The sequence below is a fragment of the Gymnodraco acuticeps genome, unplaced genomic scaffold (assembly GCF_902827175.1).
Source record: "Gymnodraco acuticeps unplaced genomic scaffold, fGymAcu1.1, whole genome shotgun sequence".
Lineage (NCBI taxonomy): Eukaryota > Metazoa > Chordata > Actinopteri > Perciformes > Bathydraconidae > Gymnodraco > Gymnodraco acuticeps.
This window is the reverse complement of record NW_022992250.1, coordinates 391,615-411,756: the sequence shown is the minus strand read 5'-3', so window position 1 is coordinate 411,756 and position 20,142 is coordinate 391,615. Positions and strand designations below refer to the sequence as shown.

The 20,142-nt window shown below is 41.5% G+C and overlaps 2 protein-coding genes across 4 annotated transcripts in view; one reads left to right on the top strand and one right to left on the bottom strand.

Moving 5' to 3' along the window:
• The window catches only part of acsl6 (acyl-CoA synthetase long chain family member 6), a 35,895-nt gene extending 29,746 nt beyond the window's left edge, over positions 1-6,149 (bottom strand). The window contains exon 1 of one of the 3 annotated variants that reach the window (XM_034206609.1): positions 6,039-6,149. Coding sequence is in view for 1 of the 3 variants with exons in the window: in XM_034206607.1 (XP_034062498.1) it covers positions 2,667-2,712 (46 nt within the window). In the remaining 2 variants the exon portion in view is untranslated. Of the gene's footprint in view, positions 1-2,666; positions 3,066-5,202; positions 5,401-6,038 lie in introns of those variants that run through there. The other 2 variants (XM_034206608.1, XM_034206607.1) reach the window with 2 other exon arrangements.
• A 9,466-nt stretch (positions 6,150-15,615) lies between these two features.
• On the top strand, positions 15,616-19,754 carry LOC117540238 (interferon regulatory factor 1-like). Its single transcript, XM_034206823.1, has 10 exons — positions 15,616-15,796; positions 16,530-16,622; positions 17,207-17,306; positions 17,416-17,583; positions 17,725-17,765; positions 17,939-18,032; positions 18,198-18,314; positions 18,448-18,476; positions 18,653-18,770; positions 19,075-19,754. The coding sequence occupies exons 2-10, from the start codon at positions 16,536-16,538 to the stop codon at positions 19,161-19,163; spliced, it is 843 nt and encodes a 280-aa protein (XP_034062714.1). The 5' UTR covers positions 15,616-15,796; positions 16,530-16,535; the 3' UTR covers positions 19,164-19,754.
• The last annotated feature ends 388 nt before the right edge of the window (positions 19,755-20,142 follow it).

The following is a 20,142-nucleotide window of genomic DNA, read 5'->3' as shown; positions in this document are numbered from 1 at the left end:
TCCTATCCTTGACTAAACACACGCACACACTGACATAGTGACACACAGTACATAGATGACAAGGCTCATAGGCAAATAAACACTTCTGCTTACAGCTGATGCTTAAACGTTTAAACAAATTACACACAATGACACTCCTCCCACTTTGATTTTACTATCAAAGTGAGTGCTAACACCTGTGAGTCTCGACCTTGGGGGTTAGGGCCTTTATAGGCTGTAAGACAATTGTTCTTCAGGGTAACAATCTAAAGTATGGGTGCAAGGCTAAGAAAAACATGTATTCCACTGTGCATATGCATCGGTTTATGGAATGAGCATGAGTTATATTCGGTGAATAAAATACGTTTTTATGGTAAACCTGTCACTATTTGGTGCTTATATCTGAAAGGAGAAGGACGAGCAATACAATCCAATTATGGACAACATTGTACATTACTCAGAAGGGTGGTCCAAAATAAAACAACTACTTGTGCATGTGATAGGCAGACAGACTGTCAGCACTTTAGTCTCAGCCATTACTGCCCAGCATCCCACAATATCTGGAAGAGGATGCATTGAATGCTGAAACAGCAATACACCACTCAGAGGGAAAGCTGCCATGAGGATCTGAGAGCACTAAAACTGGCTGATATTGATTTCATCAGGACTGAGACTTTGAAAGAGTGTATAACTCAGACTAAATTCAGTACTTTGACATATGATTTAAAAAAAACACACACTTGCATAGCAGCTAAAGGAATGTGTCATGCTGTGATACATCTCACTATATTTCCATCACAAGTGCACAATGACTGGCATCAGCAGGAAACCCTCCAAAATGATTCAGTCTAATTGTGCAGTCATGCAGTGTTTCTTTAATTTGCAGGTATTAGACATTTTCACAATCCTTTTGACACCCTCCCTCTGCTTGGGTACATTCTGGATACCATCCAAGAAGTTGTTTGAATGATAGAAAAGCAGCATTTAAAACGTATGGGTCACACAAGTCATTGTTCATTTGGTGGGTGTGGTATATTAAGCAGAATAACTTAAACACTAAAACACGATTGGTTGTTTTCTGCCAAAGGGTGGGACAACTCCACCGCCATCCTTATAATCAAATATTGAGGTAGGAAAAAGAATAGGTTTACAAGCTGTGTGGGGCGGCACTAGATGCTGATTAAAATGAATTATTTATATTGAGGAGCAGCAGGATGTGCTGACAGGTTGAAGGTGTCATGAATCTACCCAAGAGCCCTTTTAGCCTCACAGAAGTGTTCATTTTTAAAAAACAAATCCAGGCTTTAATTCTGATTGGCTGCTTGTTAATTAAATAAACAGCATATGTTAATATTCAACCACTCACTACAATCCTAACTGTTAAAGGTCGTAATTTAGCAACCATGCAGCTGCTGTTGAAGAACTATACTATTTGCCGGAGGAATACATAATTACACCCAGGTCTATTTACACTTGAAATAGCCTTGTTGTAACCTTCCTCCACAATCCATTACAAATAATCCTTCACTGAGCATTTACTCTTTAGTGACACATTGCACACAAAGCAACAACACTAACGCTAGCGTGACTCTAATCTGCTCTGTAACACTGACAAACACAGATCGAAAGGGATTATATCTGTTACACAAATCTCCATGCGCATATTAAAGACAACTAGAGGTCAACGAGCTTCTGTGAAACGTGTCGATGACCCCAAACTCGCTGTGCGGACTGCGGACCAGGGTGGGGGTGGTGTCAGTCGGTTGGAGCCGAGCATGCTGAGCTCTCCAGTTTGCCGGTAGGCCGCAATATTTCAGCACCCCTATCTCCTGGACAGCTCCGTCCAATCAGAGCCGGTAAAATTGCAGCGCGTCATCCTTCCTCATCCTCTTCATCCTCCCTCCCTCCATCACTGACTGAGGCATGGCGGAGGACATCATACACACAAAACGCTGAGTTTCACAACCGGCTTTCAGGCAATCTGACATGTTAGTATCTGTTAAAAGCATGGTGGGGATTTGTTACAGCATCGTTTAGGTTTAAATCCTAGCTACACCAGGAGGTCGTGAGGCTGATCCCTACTTTTTTTATGACGTGTGTCCGGTTTCTACGCACAATGTCACACGACTTTAGCAGCTGGCCGGCCTCAAAATGCACACGTTTGATCCAATTTGGCTTACAATCAGGACAGCCCTGCATTTAATGGTTGGATTTTCAACGTGAAAAAAACATTTCGACGTGGATGTTACATTTCTGAACAGCAGAATGAACCACATGCATTCAACCGCATGGCAGCCAGCCCCCCTCCCTGTAGGTAAAGCCAACCTGGCATCATCCCTCCATGTTGAGCCAATAACCATTAAAGACAAATGTAAGCACTGTAGTTGAAGCTAAACACTGATTAAACCGAGATATTACACCTTCTTATCTAGCTTGGGTTTATACACGTGTAGTCTGAGATTTACTGCGTCTTGCAGTAAATCTGCAGCGAAATGACTGAACAGTCGACGAAGTGTGTTCTGCAAAAAAGGAAAAATACCACAGCCCTGAATGAATGGAAAAAGCCGGCAGTGGATGACACACAATGCGCCTCAGCCCCTGCGAGGCAGGTGCATCGCTGATTATAAACCCCATCACAGCGATGCTACATCGTAAAAATGAATAAAGAAATATATATCTAAACTCACCTAATATAATCCAGAGCGACCCAGAGACCAAAACGAATGCGAGCATCTCTTTCTCATCGAGTTAGCTGTCCCGGTGCAGGAGCGGCTCAAAACTGCAGCATCGACTGCAGCAAGTCGCCGACAATCTGGGAGATTAAGGAGGGGTGAGGGGGGTGGGGGTGGGGGGAGCGACAATATATCTGAGACGGACCACAGTGGGGGAGCTGGTCAGGAGATGGCGAAGTCCAGCAGGTTTCTAATGTGTTTTGTGGAAGAAAAGAAAAAAACCCTGGCCTATTGTAGCATCCTTTTCCTCCTGCTGGATGTTCCTCCTTCACCTAGTTGGCTGCTGCGCAATGACAGCCTGCTGGAACATGAGCGCTGTGAGGTCGGATGGGAGATGCGATGGACGCCAAGGTTACAGGGGATGCAACGTCTATTCTGTATAACACATACAATACCGAGTTATATGTTTATATTGAGTGTAATTGTATCAGGGAAGTATGTTTGTTCCTTCCGAAAACTCATGCTATTTGGTCATATGAGTAGCCTATATATTTAAAAACAAAACAAAAATAAACGTCAAAAGTGTACATATGATGGATATTAAATCACATATCTGAGTATTTTCACATGTTTTTATAACATTGTGCAAATGGTTTCATATGAAAAAAAATCGCTGTGTTATTTTGGTCCCTCCACATCACACCACCCTGGCTGCGCGTCCCTGCAGCTGAGCAGAGCTTTGACACAGAGTAACTTTGCATCAGGATCACGTGGTACAGTAAGACACTCCCAATGAACTAAAGTAACCTTGAGAACCGCCGACGAAGGGACAGAGGCGGTGAGTGATTGACAGCAGGGATGAGGAACTGAGAATAATTACAAAGAATATAAAAAAATAATACAAATAAATAGATATAAATAATTTCTTATCAGATTTTTTGGGTAATTTGTGCATTCTTAGGGGTTACATTTACATTTATTTTCCATTATCCAGAGGTGATGTGTGAATATTTAACTGTTGACTGGGTGCTATGACTTTTAATTAAATACAATCTGACTTGGACTTCATTCATTTGAATAAAACCAACATTTGTATTTTAAATATTGAATAACTGTACTTTTCAATGTAAGTCACACCAGATCATCAAAGTCTCATGTCATGCAGCAACAAACCACTAGACTTGTTTAAAATATACACCATTTGTTATAGTCAACATATACCTACAATCCAGGGGCGGACTGGCCATCAGGACGTTCGGAGGAATCCCGATGGGCCGGTACTGAAGTGGCGATGTGGGACGGTCGGATAAGTCACTAGCACCCCCCCGGTGGACAATTTACTAGCGGTATTTACTTCCGGTACCAAGGTGGGCCGGCGGTACCGAGGTGGGCTGGCAGTACCGAAGTGGGCCGGTCGAGAGTCCCGGGCTGATTTGTAGTACCAGTCCGCCCCTGCTACAATCAGTATTTAATTGTAAATGTTGTTTAATCGTATTCCTTTATTTTATTTATTTATTTTTAAACCTTTTATGCTCTTAACCTTTTATTTTTATTTTGTATATTACCATATTTTATTCAATATGCTCCTTTAGATATCTTCTTATTTTATTATTTTTTCCTTATAGCTTTGTGAAGCACCTTGAGATGACGTTGTCTAAATCAAATGTATTATTATTATAAATGTATTATTATTATATTTTACATACGTGTTAAGTTTACTCATTCCTGCATTTTACATTATGTTACTTGCACTATTTTATTTCTTTATTCATTTTTATGTTATAAGATATGTATGTTGCATTGTTGGAGAAGCCAGGAACTTAACATTTTATTTGCCAATAGCAGCAGTTTTTCATATAATAAAGCTTTTGAATCTTTAAATCCAGTGGAGAATACATTTACCCAAGTATTAAACGAATAAATACAATTGAAGGTACTTTTACTTGATTTTACTACTTTTGACTTCTACTGCAGTACTTTTTACTCCACTACATTTATCTTTAGTTATTAGTTTCTTTACAAATTAAGATGTTTAGCTAAACATGAGATACAAATAATCAAAAATAGACATTGACACTTAACTGGGTTAAATACATAGCAGCATAACATTTCTTTTAGTTCCGTTATCACCAGCTGTAATACACATTAATGCTTCAATGTACATACAGTCATTTATAAAATGGGCCATTGCGCATAACAAACATTAATTTTGGTACTTCAATGACAATACTTTTGTATTTTATTTAAGTAAGATTGTGAATGAAGGACTTTTATTTTTAACAGATTATTTTTTTAAATCAGGATTGCTGCTTTTACTTAGTTGAAAGATCTAAGTACCTCTTCCACCACTGTTTAAATCTGACCTTACCGCACATGTCCAATTTTGATTGCAACAGCAGTCATAACCATCTACTATTTAAAGACAACAAATCACATGTACTGTATGTGTGTCTTTGCTATTAATTAACTGAAACAAAACCCATATGTACAGGTGTCTCCAGTAATGGCTGACATGCTTACTGTCTTATTGTGCTGTTGTCTTGTGACTGACCTTAAATGGGTCAGTGTCAGGACTTCTAATCTGTCACTCAGAGTAGAGCCTCACGCCACCTTCTTCTTCTTCTTCTTCTTCTTCTTCTTCTTCTTCTTCTTCTTCTTCTTCTTCTTCTTCTTCTTCTTCTTCTTCTTCTTCTTCTTCTTCTTCTTCTTCTTCTTCTTCTTCTTCTTCTTCTTCTTCTTCTTCTTCTTCTTCTTCTTCTTCTTCTTCTTCTTCTTCTTCTTCTTCTTCTTCTTCTACTTCCACTGCAGATAAAACACACACACCAAAGAGCAAAGAAGGATCTTACACCTAAACAAATTAATATAATAGAGGGGAAATAATTCAATTACAAACACATAGTCATTTCTTATATAAATGTAGTTCGTAGTTACCTGTGAACGGCCAGCAGGAATCCAGGAGAGTGAATGTTGTTCAGGGAGGGGCACTGCTTTTTTGTGTTTAATTATTTCACAATGTGATCAAAGTTCACACAGAACAAACCCCTGCTTGGCATGTTAAATATAACACCAAAATTCAAACGCAACGTTAATTTTCCCTTTTCTAACAGGATGGTGATAAATAATATTTTTGATAGAATAGATTGTGGTTGAACTATCACTCTATGAATTGTACCATACACATCTAAGAGTCTAGCCTGGCAGCTCTGTAGTGCTATAGATGGTATGGTTTGAGCTACACCAATGTCAGCATGATAATATGCTAATGCTAAGCAGATACTCTTTTTTTGCAGTATTTGTTAGCATGTTACCAGGCAAGGATTATTTTTGCAGTGGACACAAAGAACAGTAATTAAATAATACAAATATTGGGAAAATGTAATTCTTTACCTGATGATGGAGATTGGTTATCCTCTGACTTGATATTTAAAATGTATTACGATTTGTCCTCTGTGTGTTATAAATGTCCGTACAAATATCCATTACAATCCATTGGACAGTTATTAAGGAATTGAAGTCCAAACCAAAGTGGGTTTATATGTTTAGAGATTAGACATTTGGAGTCATTATAACCTTATTTATCGATAGCATTTCTGAAAAAGAGCAAACAGAGCATGAGCAAATACTGATGTCACAATACTGAAGCTGTCACGATTCTCATGTTATGTCACGTTTGTAGTTTTGTATGTTTGGTTGTTTGCTGTCATGTTTTCCTCCTGGGTTATTGTCTGGTCCTTCTTCCTGTGTTTTTCCTCCCGTCGTTAGTTTCCCTGGTGTGTCTAGTTGTCTGATTGTGTTCACCTGTTGTCCTTGTGTTTCTCCTCCCCTGCCCGGCTGTTTCTCGTCTCGTGATTACCCCTCCCTGTATTTAGTCTTGTCTCTTCCTGTGTTCAGTGTTGGTTCGTCTTTTGTTGGTGACTGAGTTCACCGGTGAGTGTTCTGTTTTGTCTATGTTAGTTTCATTATCCTTGAAATAAAGGTTTATCAGAGTTATCTGCATTTGGGTCCTGCTTCCTTCACTCAACCGTGACAGTACAAACCAACCAGAAATGGACCCAGCAGATGATCCATTTGAGGTGGAACTACAACATTTTTCCTTTTATTTGGCTTGCTGCTATGATTGGTGGAAGGGAGCGTCCAGTGTTCGGCAGAAGGAGGCCGCTCTGGTAGAGGTGCACCGGTTGGCTATGGAGAAACCAGACTTGGTGAAATTCTTACCTGGCTGGATTTTGAACTTCCTCTGGGTGTGTTAATTTCCAGCCTGTTGACTACAAACGTCTTGGTGTGGTCCGTCTGGAGTCAGCCAGTGCTTCTGCCCCAGTTCCTGCTCCTGTCCAGGAGTCGTTTTCTGGAACTCGTCTGGCTTTTGGAGGTCCACGGAGCCTTCAGGCGGCTTCTAAGAGAAGGAGTCGCAAGTCCAGGCTAGCAGCCCGAGCCCCAAGAGCCATGATTCCGGTCCCAGTTCTGGCCCCAGCAGCCATCATTCCGGCCCCAGCAACCATGGTTCCGGCCCCAGTACCGGGCCCAGCAACAATGGTTCCGGCTCCAGAACCGGTCCCCACAGCCATGGTCCCTGCTACAGAACCGGCCCACACAGCAATGGTCCCAGCCCCAGTCCTGGCCCCAGCAGCCATGGCTCCGGCCCCAGTAGCCATGGTCCCAACTCCAGTTTTGGCTCCAGGACTGGCTCTCCGTCCGACGCCAGCTCCCCGAGTCCTGTCGGCGTACCGGCCAACGTCAGCTCTCCGAGGCCTGTCGGCGTACCGGCCGACTCCAGCTCCTCGTCTCCTGTTGGCTCTCCAGCCGACACCAGTTCCCCGAGTCCTGTCGGCGTACCGGCCAACGCCAGCTCCCCGAGGCCTGTCGGCGTACCGGCGGACGCCAGCTCCCCGAGGCCTGTCGGCGTACCGGCCGACTCCAGCTCCTCGTCTCCTGTTGGCTCTCCAGCCGACGCCAGCTCTCCGTGTCCTGTCGGCGTACCGACCGACACAAGTCCCCTCTCAAGTTCCCTCTCAAGTCCCCTCTCAGGTCCCCTCTCGAGTCTCTTCTCGAGTCTTTCAAGACCCCTCTCAAGTCCCCTCTCGACTTCCCTCTCAAGTCCCCTCTCAAGTCTCCTCTCCAGTTCCCTCTCAAGTCTCCTCTCCAGTTCCCTCTCAAGTCTCCTCTCGAGCTACCTCTCGAGTCACCTCTCAAGTCTCCTTACAATTCAACTCTCAAGTTCCTTCTCGAGTCATCTCTCAAGTCTCCTCTCCAGTCTCCTCACGAGTCCACTTTCAAGACACTTCTCGAGTCCCCTCTCAAGTCTCCTCTACAGTTCCCTCTCGAGTCCCCTCTCAAGTCTCCTCTCGAGTCCCCTCTCAGGTCTCCTCTCGAGTTCCCCTCTCGAGTCTCCTCTCGAGTTCCCTCTCGAGTCCCCTCTCGAGTTCTCTATCGAGTCTCCTCTCGAGTCACCTCTCAAGTCTCCTCTCGAGTCTCCGTTCAAATTCCCTCTCGAGATCCCTCTCAAGTCCCCTCTCGAGTCTCCTCTCAAGTCCCCTCTCGAGTCTCCTCTCAAGTCCCCTCTCGAGTCTCCTCTCGAGTTCCCTCTCAAGTCCCTACCCAATGTCCTGGTCCGTTGGAGGTTCCGCTGGGGGTCCTGCCAACCCTGTGTCCTGTGCCGTTGGCGGCCCCGCCGTCTACTCTTCTGCCAGGGGTCCTGCCAACCCTATGTCGTTGGAGGTTCCGCTGGGGGTCCTGACAACTCTATGTCCTGTCCCGTTGGGGGTCCCGCCGACTACTCTTCTGCCGGGGGTCCTGCCAACCCTATGTCCTGTGCCGTTGGAGGTCCCGCCGACTACTCTCCTGCCGGGGGTCCTGCCAACCCTGTGTCCTGTCCCGTTGGGGGTCCCGCCGACTACTCTCCTGCCAGGGGTCCTGCCAACCCTATGTCCTGTGCCGTTGGAGGTCCCACCGACTACTCTCCTGCCGGGGGTCCTGCCAACCCTGTGTCCTGTCCCGTTGGGGGTCCCGCCGACGACTCTTCTGCCGGGGGTCCTGCCAACCCTATGTCCTGTTCCGTTGGAGGACCCGCTGAGAGTCCTGCCAATCCCATGTCTTGTTCCGTTGGAGGTCCCGCCGTTACCTGTCTCGCCGGGGTCCTGCCAACTCCTGGTCCTCTTCCGTGGGGGATCCTGCCGAAGACTGTCCCACCGGCTCTGGTTCCTGTCCGGCCGACACCGGGTCCTGCCTGGCCTCCGGAGCTGTCCCGTCAGCGCCTTCCTGCCCGGCCTCCGGAGCTGTCTGGTCTTCGCCCTCGAGCCCGGCCCTCTGAGAACCGAGGTCTTCACCTTCGAGCCCGGCCCCCTGAGAGCCGCGGTCTTCGCCCTAGAGCCCGGCCCCCTGAGAGCCGTGGTCTTCGCCTTCGAGCCCGGCCCCCTGAGTGCCGCGGTCTTCGGCCTCGAACCCGGCCCCCTAAGAGCCGCGGTCTTCGCCCTCGAGCCCGCCCCCCTGAGTGCCACGGTCTTCGCCCTCATGCTCGGCCCCCTGACTCTTCCTGCCGCTGCCTTCGCCCTCATGCTCGGCCCCCTGAGTTTGCCCGCTGTGGTCTTCGCCCCTCCATGGACTCTACCTTGCCCCCGGGCCGTCCGCCCGAGACCCCCACCTTGGACTTTGCCTTGCCCCCCGGGCCGTCCGCCCGAGATCCCTTCCGGGCCCTCCGCTGTGCTCCTGGGCTGTCAGCCCAAAAACCCGTCCTCCAGACCCCCTCCACCCACCCTGGTTCGTCTTTTGTTGGTGACTGAGTTCACCGGTGAGTGTTCTGTTTTGTCTGTGTTCGTTTCATTATCCTTGAAATAAAGGTTTATCAGAGTTATCTGCATTTGGGTCCTGCTTCCTTCACTCAACCGTGAGAGAAGCAATTACAAAACAACAGCAAATGAAACTTATGAGAGGGTTAGTAAGGGGTCTCTTAATAAGATTTTGTTTTCAATGTGGACAAGTGTAATCATAAACTCAACCAAGAGGATAACATATGTTTTAATAAGTGTTACGATTACTAATAAACTTCAAAATCAGTTTAAAGAACTGATGAAGGTAAAATATGGTATTGGTATAGACTTGAACTATAGGAAATACTTCATCAGCAGCCAAACACTTTTAAACTATGCAATTCAGCATTAACATATTATAAATTGCAAAACAATACTGTATATATTGTAGTAGAATGTGCATATCATAACTTTACCTTCTAATGTTTAGAAATCCTATTTTATTTTAACTTTTAATGCACATTTATGTATATATATCTTTATAATGTTTTTTAAAAATATATTTAGTGCACATTTTTCTTAAACAGCCTATGCTCATATCTTAATTTTGTAATTGTTCATCTATTTTATTATATATTTTTACGGCACAGCCTTACTTTATCTTTTGATGTTTATATAAACATTTTGTATTACTTTTTATTGAACTTTCTATGTCTTTAATTCTAAAATAGAGCAACTGTCAAAAGGCCCAATTTCCCCTGGGATAAATAAAGTATTCTGAATGGAAATATATACAATGTCGTATACGTGTCTGTCTGTCTCTGATTTCTTTATGACATATGTTTCACAACACTGTAGACAAGAAAAGCAATCAGACCAATCACATTTCTTTGACCCGGTGACCTCTGAACACATTTACTGCCACACACAGGTTTTAATCAATAACCGTTTTAATGAGCGGTCTGTGTTTGACAGTAGGGTGTCTAACCTCCTAGACTAACAAAGACAACACAGAGTTGAAGGACAGTAGAAGTGAGTGAGTGCAGTGAGAGTTGCAAAATAAATGTTGTTGTACTTTGTATGATGACAATAAAGATATATTCTATTCTATAGAAGGGGGCGAAGGCAGAGATAATATCAAACTGAGAATAAAACAGGCAGATAAAAAAAAGTGTCTGGGGCCTGGGAGGCCAACAAGTTCCCATTGTTTTGTCTTCCTTCCTTCAATGGTTCCTAAACCACTTTTCCTGCCTATATGTTATAGTGTCCCTCATTTAACTTAATTTCCCCCTGGTTTTATTTTCACATAAATCACCCTGAGGATAGTACACATGTCCACATAATCAAAAAAAGAAAAAATACAACGAATGCAAAAACCAACAATTAAACATGCATGTGAATAGATACAAGACAAAACAAATATAAGGCATAAAAGTAATAAACAATGTACAATCACTAACTACTGCACAAACTACTTCCATACTTCAATGTCCATAGTTCTTCCAATGATCACACCCAAACATTTAGACTGATGGAAACACAAAAAAAGACAGTAATGTGCTTGAGTACAATTTTTGTTTGACTCTTATTGTGTTATGCTTATTCATACAGAAAGAACCCACAATATGTTATACAGCTTATTGATGAAGATTAGGCCTTTGGTTCCTCACCTTTTTACCATGTGACCTCTTACTAAAAAGCCTAAAAACATCCATGTCAAATCCCAGATATCTGCTGGTTGTTAACAGTTTCACTTAGACATATATTCAGCCATTCTTTAGACTTAAGAAAAGTCTGACCAAAACCATTAATCTCTATATAAACTGTTACAGGATGGTGCACAGTGTCTCTGTGTTGTGGCTCTAACAAGCAGTACTCCTACTGGACTAATGAGGGCGCTAAACTTAAACACCACTCTGGAAAACCCTGCATCAGCAGAGAGAGATGATGTCATTTGAGTGATTGGCCTGAGGGATATTTGTATAATTTATGGAAACTTCACATGTTAAAACTTGTCTGTAAATCTTAAGCAAATGATGACAAACTTGTTGTTCTGATGTATTTTTTTCCACTCCTTTGTTTACCTCTCCTTCGCCTCTTTTTTTTCTTTACTAAAAAGCTGTGTCATGACCTCAGGTGGGTCACCGCTGGTTCTTTGGAAGTTATTCATATAGAGAATATTTTTAAGTGAGAATACAATAAGATTTCAAGGTTCCATTCGTGGACCGTTACTGTTTTCACTGTACATTAATGACTTGCCTAATGTATGTCCCGAGTTGAATGTGCAAATGTATGCCGATGATGCGGTCATCTTTGTACACGGGAAAAAGACTGAAATAATCACATCTGTCTCTCAAATGCATTGGACAAGGTTCAACACTGGCTGAACAACATTTGCTTACAGTTAAATGTAAAACAAACAGTATGCATGATGTTCAGTAAACGACCAGTCAAAATTGAAGGATCCAACGTGTTTTTAGACGGAGCAGAAATAGAACTAGTCTCCCAGTTCAAGTATCTTGGAGTCATACTGGACTCGAACTTGACTTTTAAAAAAGATATCAAGAAAGTATCCAATACCATTAAACTCAACTTGCAACATTTTAAACAAATCAGACCTTTCTTAACTGTCAATGCTGCAAAGTCATACCTCCACTGTATGATTCTATCCCACATTGAATACTGTTTGACAAACTAGTCGTTTGCTTGTGCCACAAACCTTAAACCCATAGAACAGCTGTACAAGAGAGCTATCAAGGTGTTTGACAGAAAGCCACTACTACATACCACCACTGTACCATCCTTGAAAAACACAATTTCTTGAGTTTTGACAATTGTAAGTCTTTTAAAAGTGTGTGTTTTTTTTATAAATGTTTACATGGACTGGCCCCCCCTCCCTTAGGGGAATTCATCCACAAAAAATACACTGGACGCTGCACTAGGTCAGAAACCAGAGGAGACTGTGAAGTCCACCGTAGACAGACCACTTTTGGACAAAATGTCCTCTCCGTTAAAGGCAGCTCTTTGTGGAATAGCCTCCCAACTGAGATACGGGATTGTCCCACTCTCAATAATTTTAGAGGTCAACTCAAAGAATGGTTGAGAAACAACCAGACGTGCAATCACCGCTAAATGCACTTTAACACAGGGGAATCTCCTCTTGCACTTTATGTATCTCTTTTATATTCTCTTGCACTTTATATGTCGTAGCTGCTACGTTCTACTGCCATGTGGTAAATGCTTGTATATGCTGCTCATGCTCTTTCTGCATATCATGTATTTATTTTTGCTATTCATATAAATATCATGTTCTTAAATGTTGTATGTGAGGGACTACGGATGGAAATTAGCTCAAAGCTCAAATCTGGCATATTTACATTTGAAGCATTATTTGTTTAAAGTGTTCATCAATGTGCATTGTCCCTGTTCAAATAAACGATAAAATGAAAATGAAAATAAGAAAAAGCCTCCACTGAGGTAAGAGAAAAGCTAAACGTTCAACCAATTAAATGTAAACAAACACAGAAAATAATCTGTGAGGGTAGAATAAAAAAAAAACGTACAAACAAGCCAGATTTTTTTTGAATCCAAACAGAACATTTTACAAAAATGTGTCATGATTAAAAAATAAATCCCAAAGAAAAACTATCAAGTTCTCACAAAATTCAGATCAAATTGAATAAAATACGTTATCTGAAAGTAATGCGATATACCCTACAGTTTGAGCCCTCTAACTCCTCCATCTACATGAGGTCAGGGTGTAATTGGTGGCCAACTAACTAAGGCTTTGACATGAGCCGGTGTCAGAGAGCTGATAAGGCAGATGGTGTGCAGGGAGATTGGATGCTCAAGCTGCTCGTCTCATCCCAAAGCCTCAAATTACTGTCTTATCTTTGCAGGTGGCCTAAATAATAAGAATCACTATCACTGTGTGCATGGGGGGCAATACATATGCAGTAATATCTCACTAGGGGTAAAACAAAAAAACTAAATGTAGTTTAGCAAGGATAATACTTAGAAACAGTCACTGGTATAAAGCTGACTATAATATTAACCCTAAGATAAGTGTGTAAATAAAGTAGGTGAAAAGTGACGGTAACTTACGGAAATGGTAGGTAAGCTGATTTGATGATGATCTGATTTGTTTACAGATGTACATCTTGCTGCTGAAAGGATAGTTTTTAATGTAGGTTGTTTGTTAAATTCATTTCCAAATAAATGAATACAATTATGTGTTTTAAAACAATTAGATGCTACCACAGAGATTTTTTTTTATTATTGCTTTTAGGATGTCTATCACCATCTGGCAAAGGGGCTATCGATAATTTGAGTACTTTTACATGTTGTTAATATGTTGATTAATGGACACTGTCCCTTGTTTTAAATAAATCAATTCAATGTCTATGTTTTGTCTGTTTTTTTTCTATTGGCCCCAAAGTAAAGAAATTCATCAAAACATGAAACATATGAGAGAAGTCAGAAAATAAATGAACACTACATGTGTATATCAGATGAATCCCTAAGATGCATGTTCCCCACAGGAAGTAACCACCAATAGCGACTGACAGCAAAGAGTATAGTGCCTTTTTAAAATAACTGAAAAAACAAAACATTGCAACATGAGAGTAAACCCAACAAAGTTACAGAAGTCACATGCTTCCTTTAAAACTGCTGTCATTCCTCTACAGGGATTTGACAACAATAATTGGGATAATTTCCCCCTACAAATCCAGATTTCTGTCTTCACTGGGAAAACCCACAGGCTGTCTGCCGGTGTAAACTCCGCAGAAAAACTCCCTGCCTTTCCCTTTCCAGACGCGCATGCTCGAGCCTGAAAACAAGAAACGCGCATCAGCTGGTGCATTAGTGCGCGAACACACACGAGGGAAGCCCCTAAATGGACAGCACCGGGAGCTGCCAAAACACCGGTGTGGGGTTTCCCATTTTCCCATGGAAAAGCGATCCATGTGTGCACTGTCAATGTTACATAACGAAAGTCCCGGTATCAATCAAGTGAGAGAACCATGACCGAAGTTCAAAATAGTATACCAACATATTTGATCACGTGCTGTTATGTCCATGCACTCTATTACAGATTTGTGCACCCATGGATTTAAATACAAACATTTCATGAGCTCTAGGTTAAATATTGTCATGTATATAAAGCCTATTTTGTGGGTAAAAAGCCATGGCAGGCACCTGTCTGGCTGAGCAGTGAGCACACACAGCTCCTGCTTCCGTGTAGCTCCTCTCAACGCTGCGTCATCACCACAGCCTGCTGCATGTCCCACATTCAGGCCTGTACTGTACTGCCCCTATGGAGAAAGAAATTACTACATCATTTCCTATAAATGCTCTATTTCTCAGCCTGGTGGCTGTTTATACTAAAGGGCTTGGCCCTGGCTTGTTTATCACATGCTATGGGCTTTGTTATCAGGTCAATGAGTTCCCGTGTGTGTTGTTTGCAGATTGTTTAATACGTTTATGATGCATAGTTGTATTTGATTGAGATAGCTTGCATTTTGCAAAATATGTCAAACTGCAGATTGATTTAACATTTTGTTCACGAGCCCTATACTATATTTAAAAATACATATTATTATTATTATTATTACATTATTGTTATCATTTGCACTCATTATATGCTTATATACTGTATATGACACATTAATATACACTTTCTTTAATATATGTAAATAGCAAAAACAATGTGTAAAAACACCTGCAAATATTAAACGTTTGCAATACGCAGGCCAATTGCAAAGTCTGCAGAAATGCCCAATTCTAAATTATTATTAAAAATTATTATAATGATAACATGGGGGTGACGCACAGGTTAAGAGGCTCATTCATGTTATAGGGTCGGTCCCGTCTACGTGCTGTAAGACACTGTAATCATCCCCATGTTGTTATAAACTTCCTTCTTGCTTTCAACGGCGTGATTTCTCGGAAACAGGTATATGGCTGAAAGCTGCTGGCATCTGCGCATGCGCCTGCACACTGTAGAAAGTGGAGAATTTTCTGCCAATATGCAAAGATGAGATACATTGTTTACGGTGAAATTCATTCCCATTGAAATATATTTCCGGATTAGAAACTAATACGAGTTGCCTGCACTGATAACGTTTTCTAATCAAACATGCACGCTCCACTTTTTTTTTAAAGTTCTCGTGATCGACATGTTTTACAGCAGCCGGGGAAAACCCATGCTGTCGTCCTCTCGACTATAAAACTGAGAGGCAGCTCTGTGAGGAGACATAACGCGCTTCTGATCAAGACAGATCTCCAAGTGGACAACTAAAAGAAGAGGGGAAGCTTCATATTACTTTGGAAGAAACACTTAAACCAATCGAACTACTTTTCTGCATTTTCCCTCTTACGGATCATCATACAACCAAATCTGTAAGTGATTTGATATAAATGTATAACTTGTGCTTGCTTGGCATGCCAGATTGAAACATTGTTATTACCGGGAGCTGCTTTTGATGATAACTATTGGAAATCTTGAATACATTAACTGAAAGATAACTTTGCTAGTAGCTTCAAACACCTCAACGAATTTAGTGATGTTTGTATTTATTTGCATAGTATTTTTTTGCGTTATTCTTGCACGTGGTGTGCACGAATTACGCAAAAGGACTGTTATTGATTCGCAGGATTTTTTTAATATGGAGGTTTTTTTTACCTTTTTGTCTGCTATCTATCGCATACATTCAGCATTGCATGAGGAGGTGTGTCTGCCCGCGCTTTGGACACGCGCCTTTCCAGTGCCACCTGTGTGGATACAATTGACTTGCACGACTTTTTTTCAAACGTTTGGACTTCTAAATTAGTCCACGTGGAATTTAAGACATTAATAATTTTAAAAGCACTACATGTTAAATCAGGACATGCTTTGTTTTGGTCTGTTGTGACCTTCATAAGTAGCCTGACTCCTACACGCCCCCCCCCCCCCCCGCCTGTCTGCCCCGGCCGTGAACCTCGCGCAGCCTCACGCGCGGCCAACAGCAGGCAGCAGTAAATCTAAAAGTTCAGGCAGATGTTGAAGTCGATTTCCTCTCACTGCTGTTGTATATCACACACTGCATTTCTTGTTTATCTAAAGACTCCTTCCCTCTGTTGATGCATATTTTAGGCAAACATGCCGGTAAAAAGGGAGAGGATGAGGCAATGGCTGGAGAACCAGATCGAGTTATGTACTGTCTCGGGTCTCAACTGGGTGGACAAGGTGAGAAGTGAATTTTCTTCTGAAACAAATGCGATTGGTTCATGTCAATGTAATTTACTGAAAGCGTATTCAGCATATTGAGAGGAGTAGAAACAGACATTCTGAATGCAGCAGGGAAGTGATGTGACCTGCATGAGTTTAAAAAAAAAAATGTTATTCCGAAGCTCACCACACAATATTTGCATGCTACTCTTACAGTAGCTTGTTTGATGCACCAGCTGGGTTACGTTTTGGTGGTGTGCACAGAAACAAAAAAAACGTATAGCTGACAGTTTATTAAAAACATTTGGCAACTATGGTAACTGTTTAAACAGACTCTCCAAACAAAAGACACTGAGAGATAGTTGTAACCCAAGTTTGTCTTTTTCTCACAGATTTTCAAGCATATTCTTTGTTGAACTAAAGAAAAAATAACAAGTTTTTTGGTGTGCTGTGTTATGGCTATGCAATAGATAATTGTTAACAGTAACCTAATCTAAGTTAGACTCTCACTTAGATTGACAGCTACTTACATATTTGAAATGTTATGTTGTGTAGTTTTTTTCTATGAATCTTTGTTCCAACCTTTTGTATTTATTTTTTAGGATTCGAAAATGTTCTCAATTCCCTGGAAACATGCGGCCCGACACGGCTGGGAGATGGATAAGGACGCATGCCTGTTCAAAAAATGGGCACTCCACACAGGTGAGCAAGTGTGAATACACACCCTAACTCTGCACAGAATAACGCAAACCCTCTTCTTTTGTTTGGATGAACAATCATGAGACTAAATGAGACAAAATGCATTCTGCAGGAAAATACATTGAAGGTCAGGCCTGTGACCCCAAGACATGGAAAGCCAACTTCCGCTGTGCAATGAACTCACTGCCTGACATCGAGGAGGTGAAAGACAAGAGCATCAACAAAGGCCACCAAGCTGTGCGTGTCTTCAGGATGCTGCCTGTGAGCCCCAAATCTAAAGGTGAGAAAACTGACAGGAAGCCAGCAAGCATTTTTATATCATTTCCATTGTGGTGAAGCAAGTGCTGCATGCTGATTTGTTTTTTTACTTTACACATTGAGCTGTTTAAGTAATGAAAATGTCTTTCTTTCATCTACACAGATAAACGAAGCAAGACAGCGCAAACAAAGTCCAGAACGAAGGTAAATACTCCTGATATCTTGTGATTCGTAATAATTGTTGCATAGTAAAAGGTATTTTTACATTAAATATATATATTAAAAAAATAATCAGAGCTAGAAATAAAGCTGCATATGTATTTTTTATCTTATGGGGAAATTATAAATCTCACAAAATGTAATTTCTATTTCAACAGAACGCGATCAAGATGGAGGAAGACTCAATCTGGAGAGAGCCTTCGTCCACTCAGGAGAACAAAGTGGACAGCACAGTGAAAAATGAGCAGACAGGTGAGGAAGAAACATATGGATAGTTGAGGAAGAAACTTTAAACAATATGATTTTCACTGGCATCCATTCAAAACTGTTGAACAAGTATATAGAAGAACACAAATTGTTCCTACTATTATCTGGAGAATAACGTGTACTTAATGCTATTTTTTGCCATTTTTGCAGATTTTTCATTCCTGAATCCATCTGAAGTTCCTGATTGGTCTGTGTCATTTGAAATCGACTCCAGCTTTCCAAACACCTTCTGCCACAGATTTGAAGTTTCACCTGAGCACAGCTCCGGTAAGACAACACCACCAAACGCACTCTTGCTAATAAATGGTTTATGTAATAATGAAAGGTAGTGGAATGCTATTCCAGCGCCATACTCATCCTTCCCTTTTTTTCTCCTTCTCTCCTTGCTGTGATCTTCCAGATTACAACTCAACAGAAGATATTATCAATGTAAGCATGGCACCCACTCATTTTTCATTGACAGGAATACCCATGTTTGTCTTAAGGTGCCTGTTTGGCTTGTGTAATAATTCCCACAACAATAAGATAAGACTGTTATGAATGGGAAAAGTCCAATTGCTCAAAATAGTATAGCCATACTCAGTCCATTGTTGCTCTTTTTATAGATTTGCCAAAAACTGGAGCAAGAATCAAGCTGGCCGACATTCCCTTCAGACAGCATTGGGTTCCTGAGCGATGAAGCATACGCCAGTCCAGGAAGCCAGTGGAGTGAATCCTCCTCAGGTAAATGTTACTAGTTGATGGGTTGGATGCGGGTTAGGGTTAGGGGTTAGGGTCTCAGCGACATCGCACATAGCCAAGAGACAGATTAACAAAAGAGTGTTCAAAACTAATGCAAAACCGTCTAAAATATTCTGACTTTAGGTCTATTTTAAGGGTACAAAACACTACAATTCACACAATGTAACTCAGTAGCCTTTCTGCCTGATGTCTTTGAAGATTCCAGGTCATTCACCATGAAATGATAGGGATTTTATAATATGATGTATATTGTTCTAACCTATGATTTCCTTTGGTTGTTTTACAGCCGACGAGATAGACGAAATCCCAAGCTACACCACATTGGGCTCAACCTGCACAAATCGCACAGACGACCTCTGGTCCCCATTCCTGTAAACGCATTGAGATCTTCAGGATGGGATAGTGCTTTGACACTTTGGACTTTTAAAAAGCTTATCCTATCCACCCCACCTTCTCAGTGAATCACCCATCACCACCATCATGATCCCTCCATCCCAAATCAGAGATCTTTCTCCACCTCCATCAACCTTTTTGTACAGTTATTCAAGTTTTGTGTTGGGAGGAAGTCGCAAGCTGTTCATTTATAATGTTGTTGGCTGGTTCAAGGCATTTCGGCACTCAGTTTTTTGTCAGGAGTTCGTATTTGTGGACATGCGCAGGATCATACTCAGCTATGAATACATACAAGGGTAGCCAATGCTTACCTCTATAATGTAGTGGGATCAATATTTGACTTTGTAAAGTGTCAAATTCTAATAAATAAATAACATCCATTTTCCGTTATGTGCACCTGTACATTTTAGTTTAAGGGATTATAAATCATTTTAACAAACTTCTGGTGAAAGCTCTACTTTAATATATTACAGCCTTAAGTTCAGGAAGGAAAGTTGTACAAAGTTTCTGTAAATAGTTATTTTTGTTTGTGTGTGTTTTTTTCAGAAAATAAAAAATCTAAATGTGAATAAATGTGACTCTTTACTCTTTGTGTGTTTGTGTGTAGACAGTGAGATAAATGATTCTGACTAGATGTTAAAGTCAAAACATTTCCTCCCCTTGCAATTTAGGTCTCTTGGTCTTAATCAGTATAATAAACTATATGATATACAGTATATCCTAAATTAAATCCGAAAACAGTTTTAAAAAGCTCAGATATCTCTTTTCAATACTCCGTTTGTAACAAGTTAAACTGGATTTTATATTTTTTGCTAACCTAAAACAAACCAATACAATCTATTTTAAGTGCAGTTCAATTAAGAACAAGAGTTTTTGTGTATCTCACGAGGTATTTTCACATAAGGAATAGGAACGAGTTACATCAAATGTTTTTCTTTCCCATGGGGATCCCCTATAATTC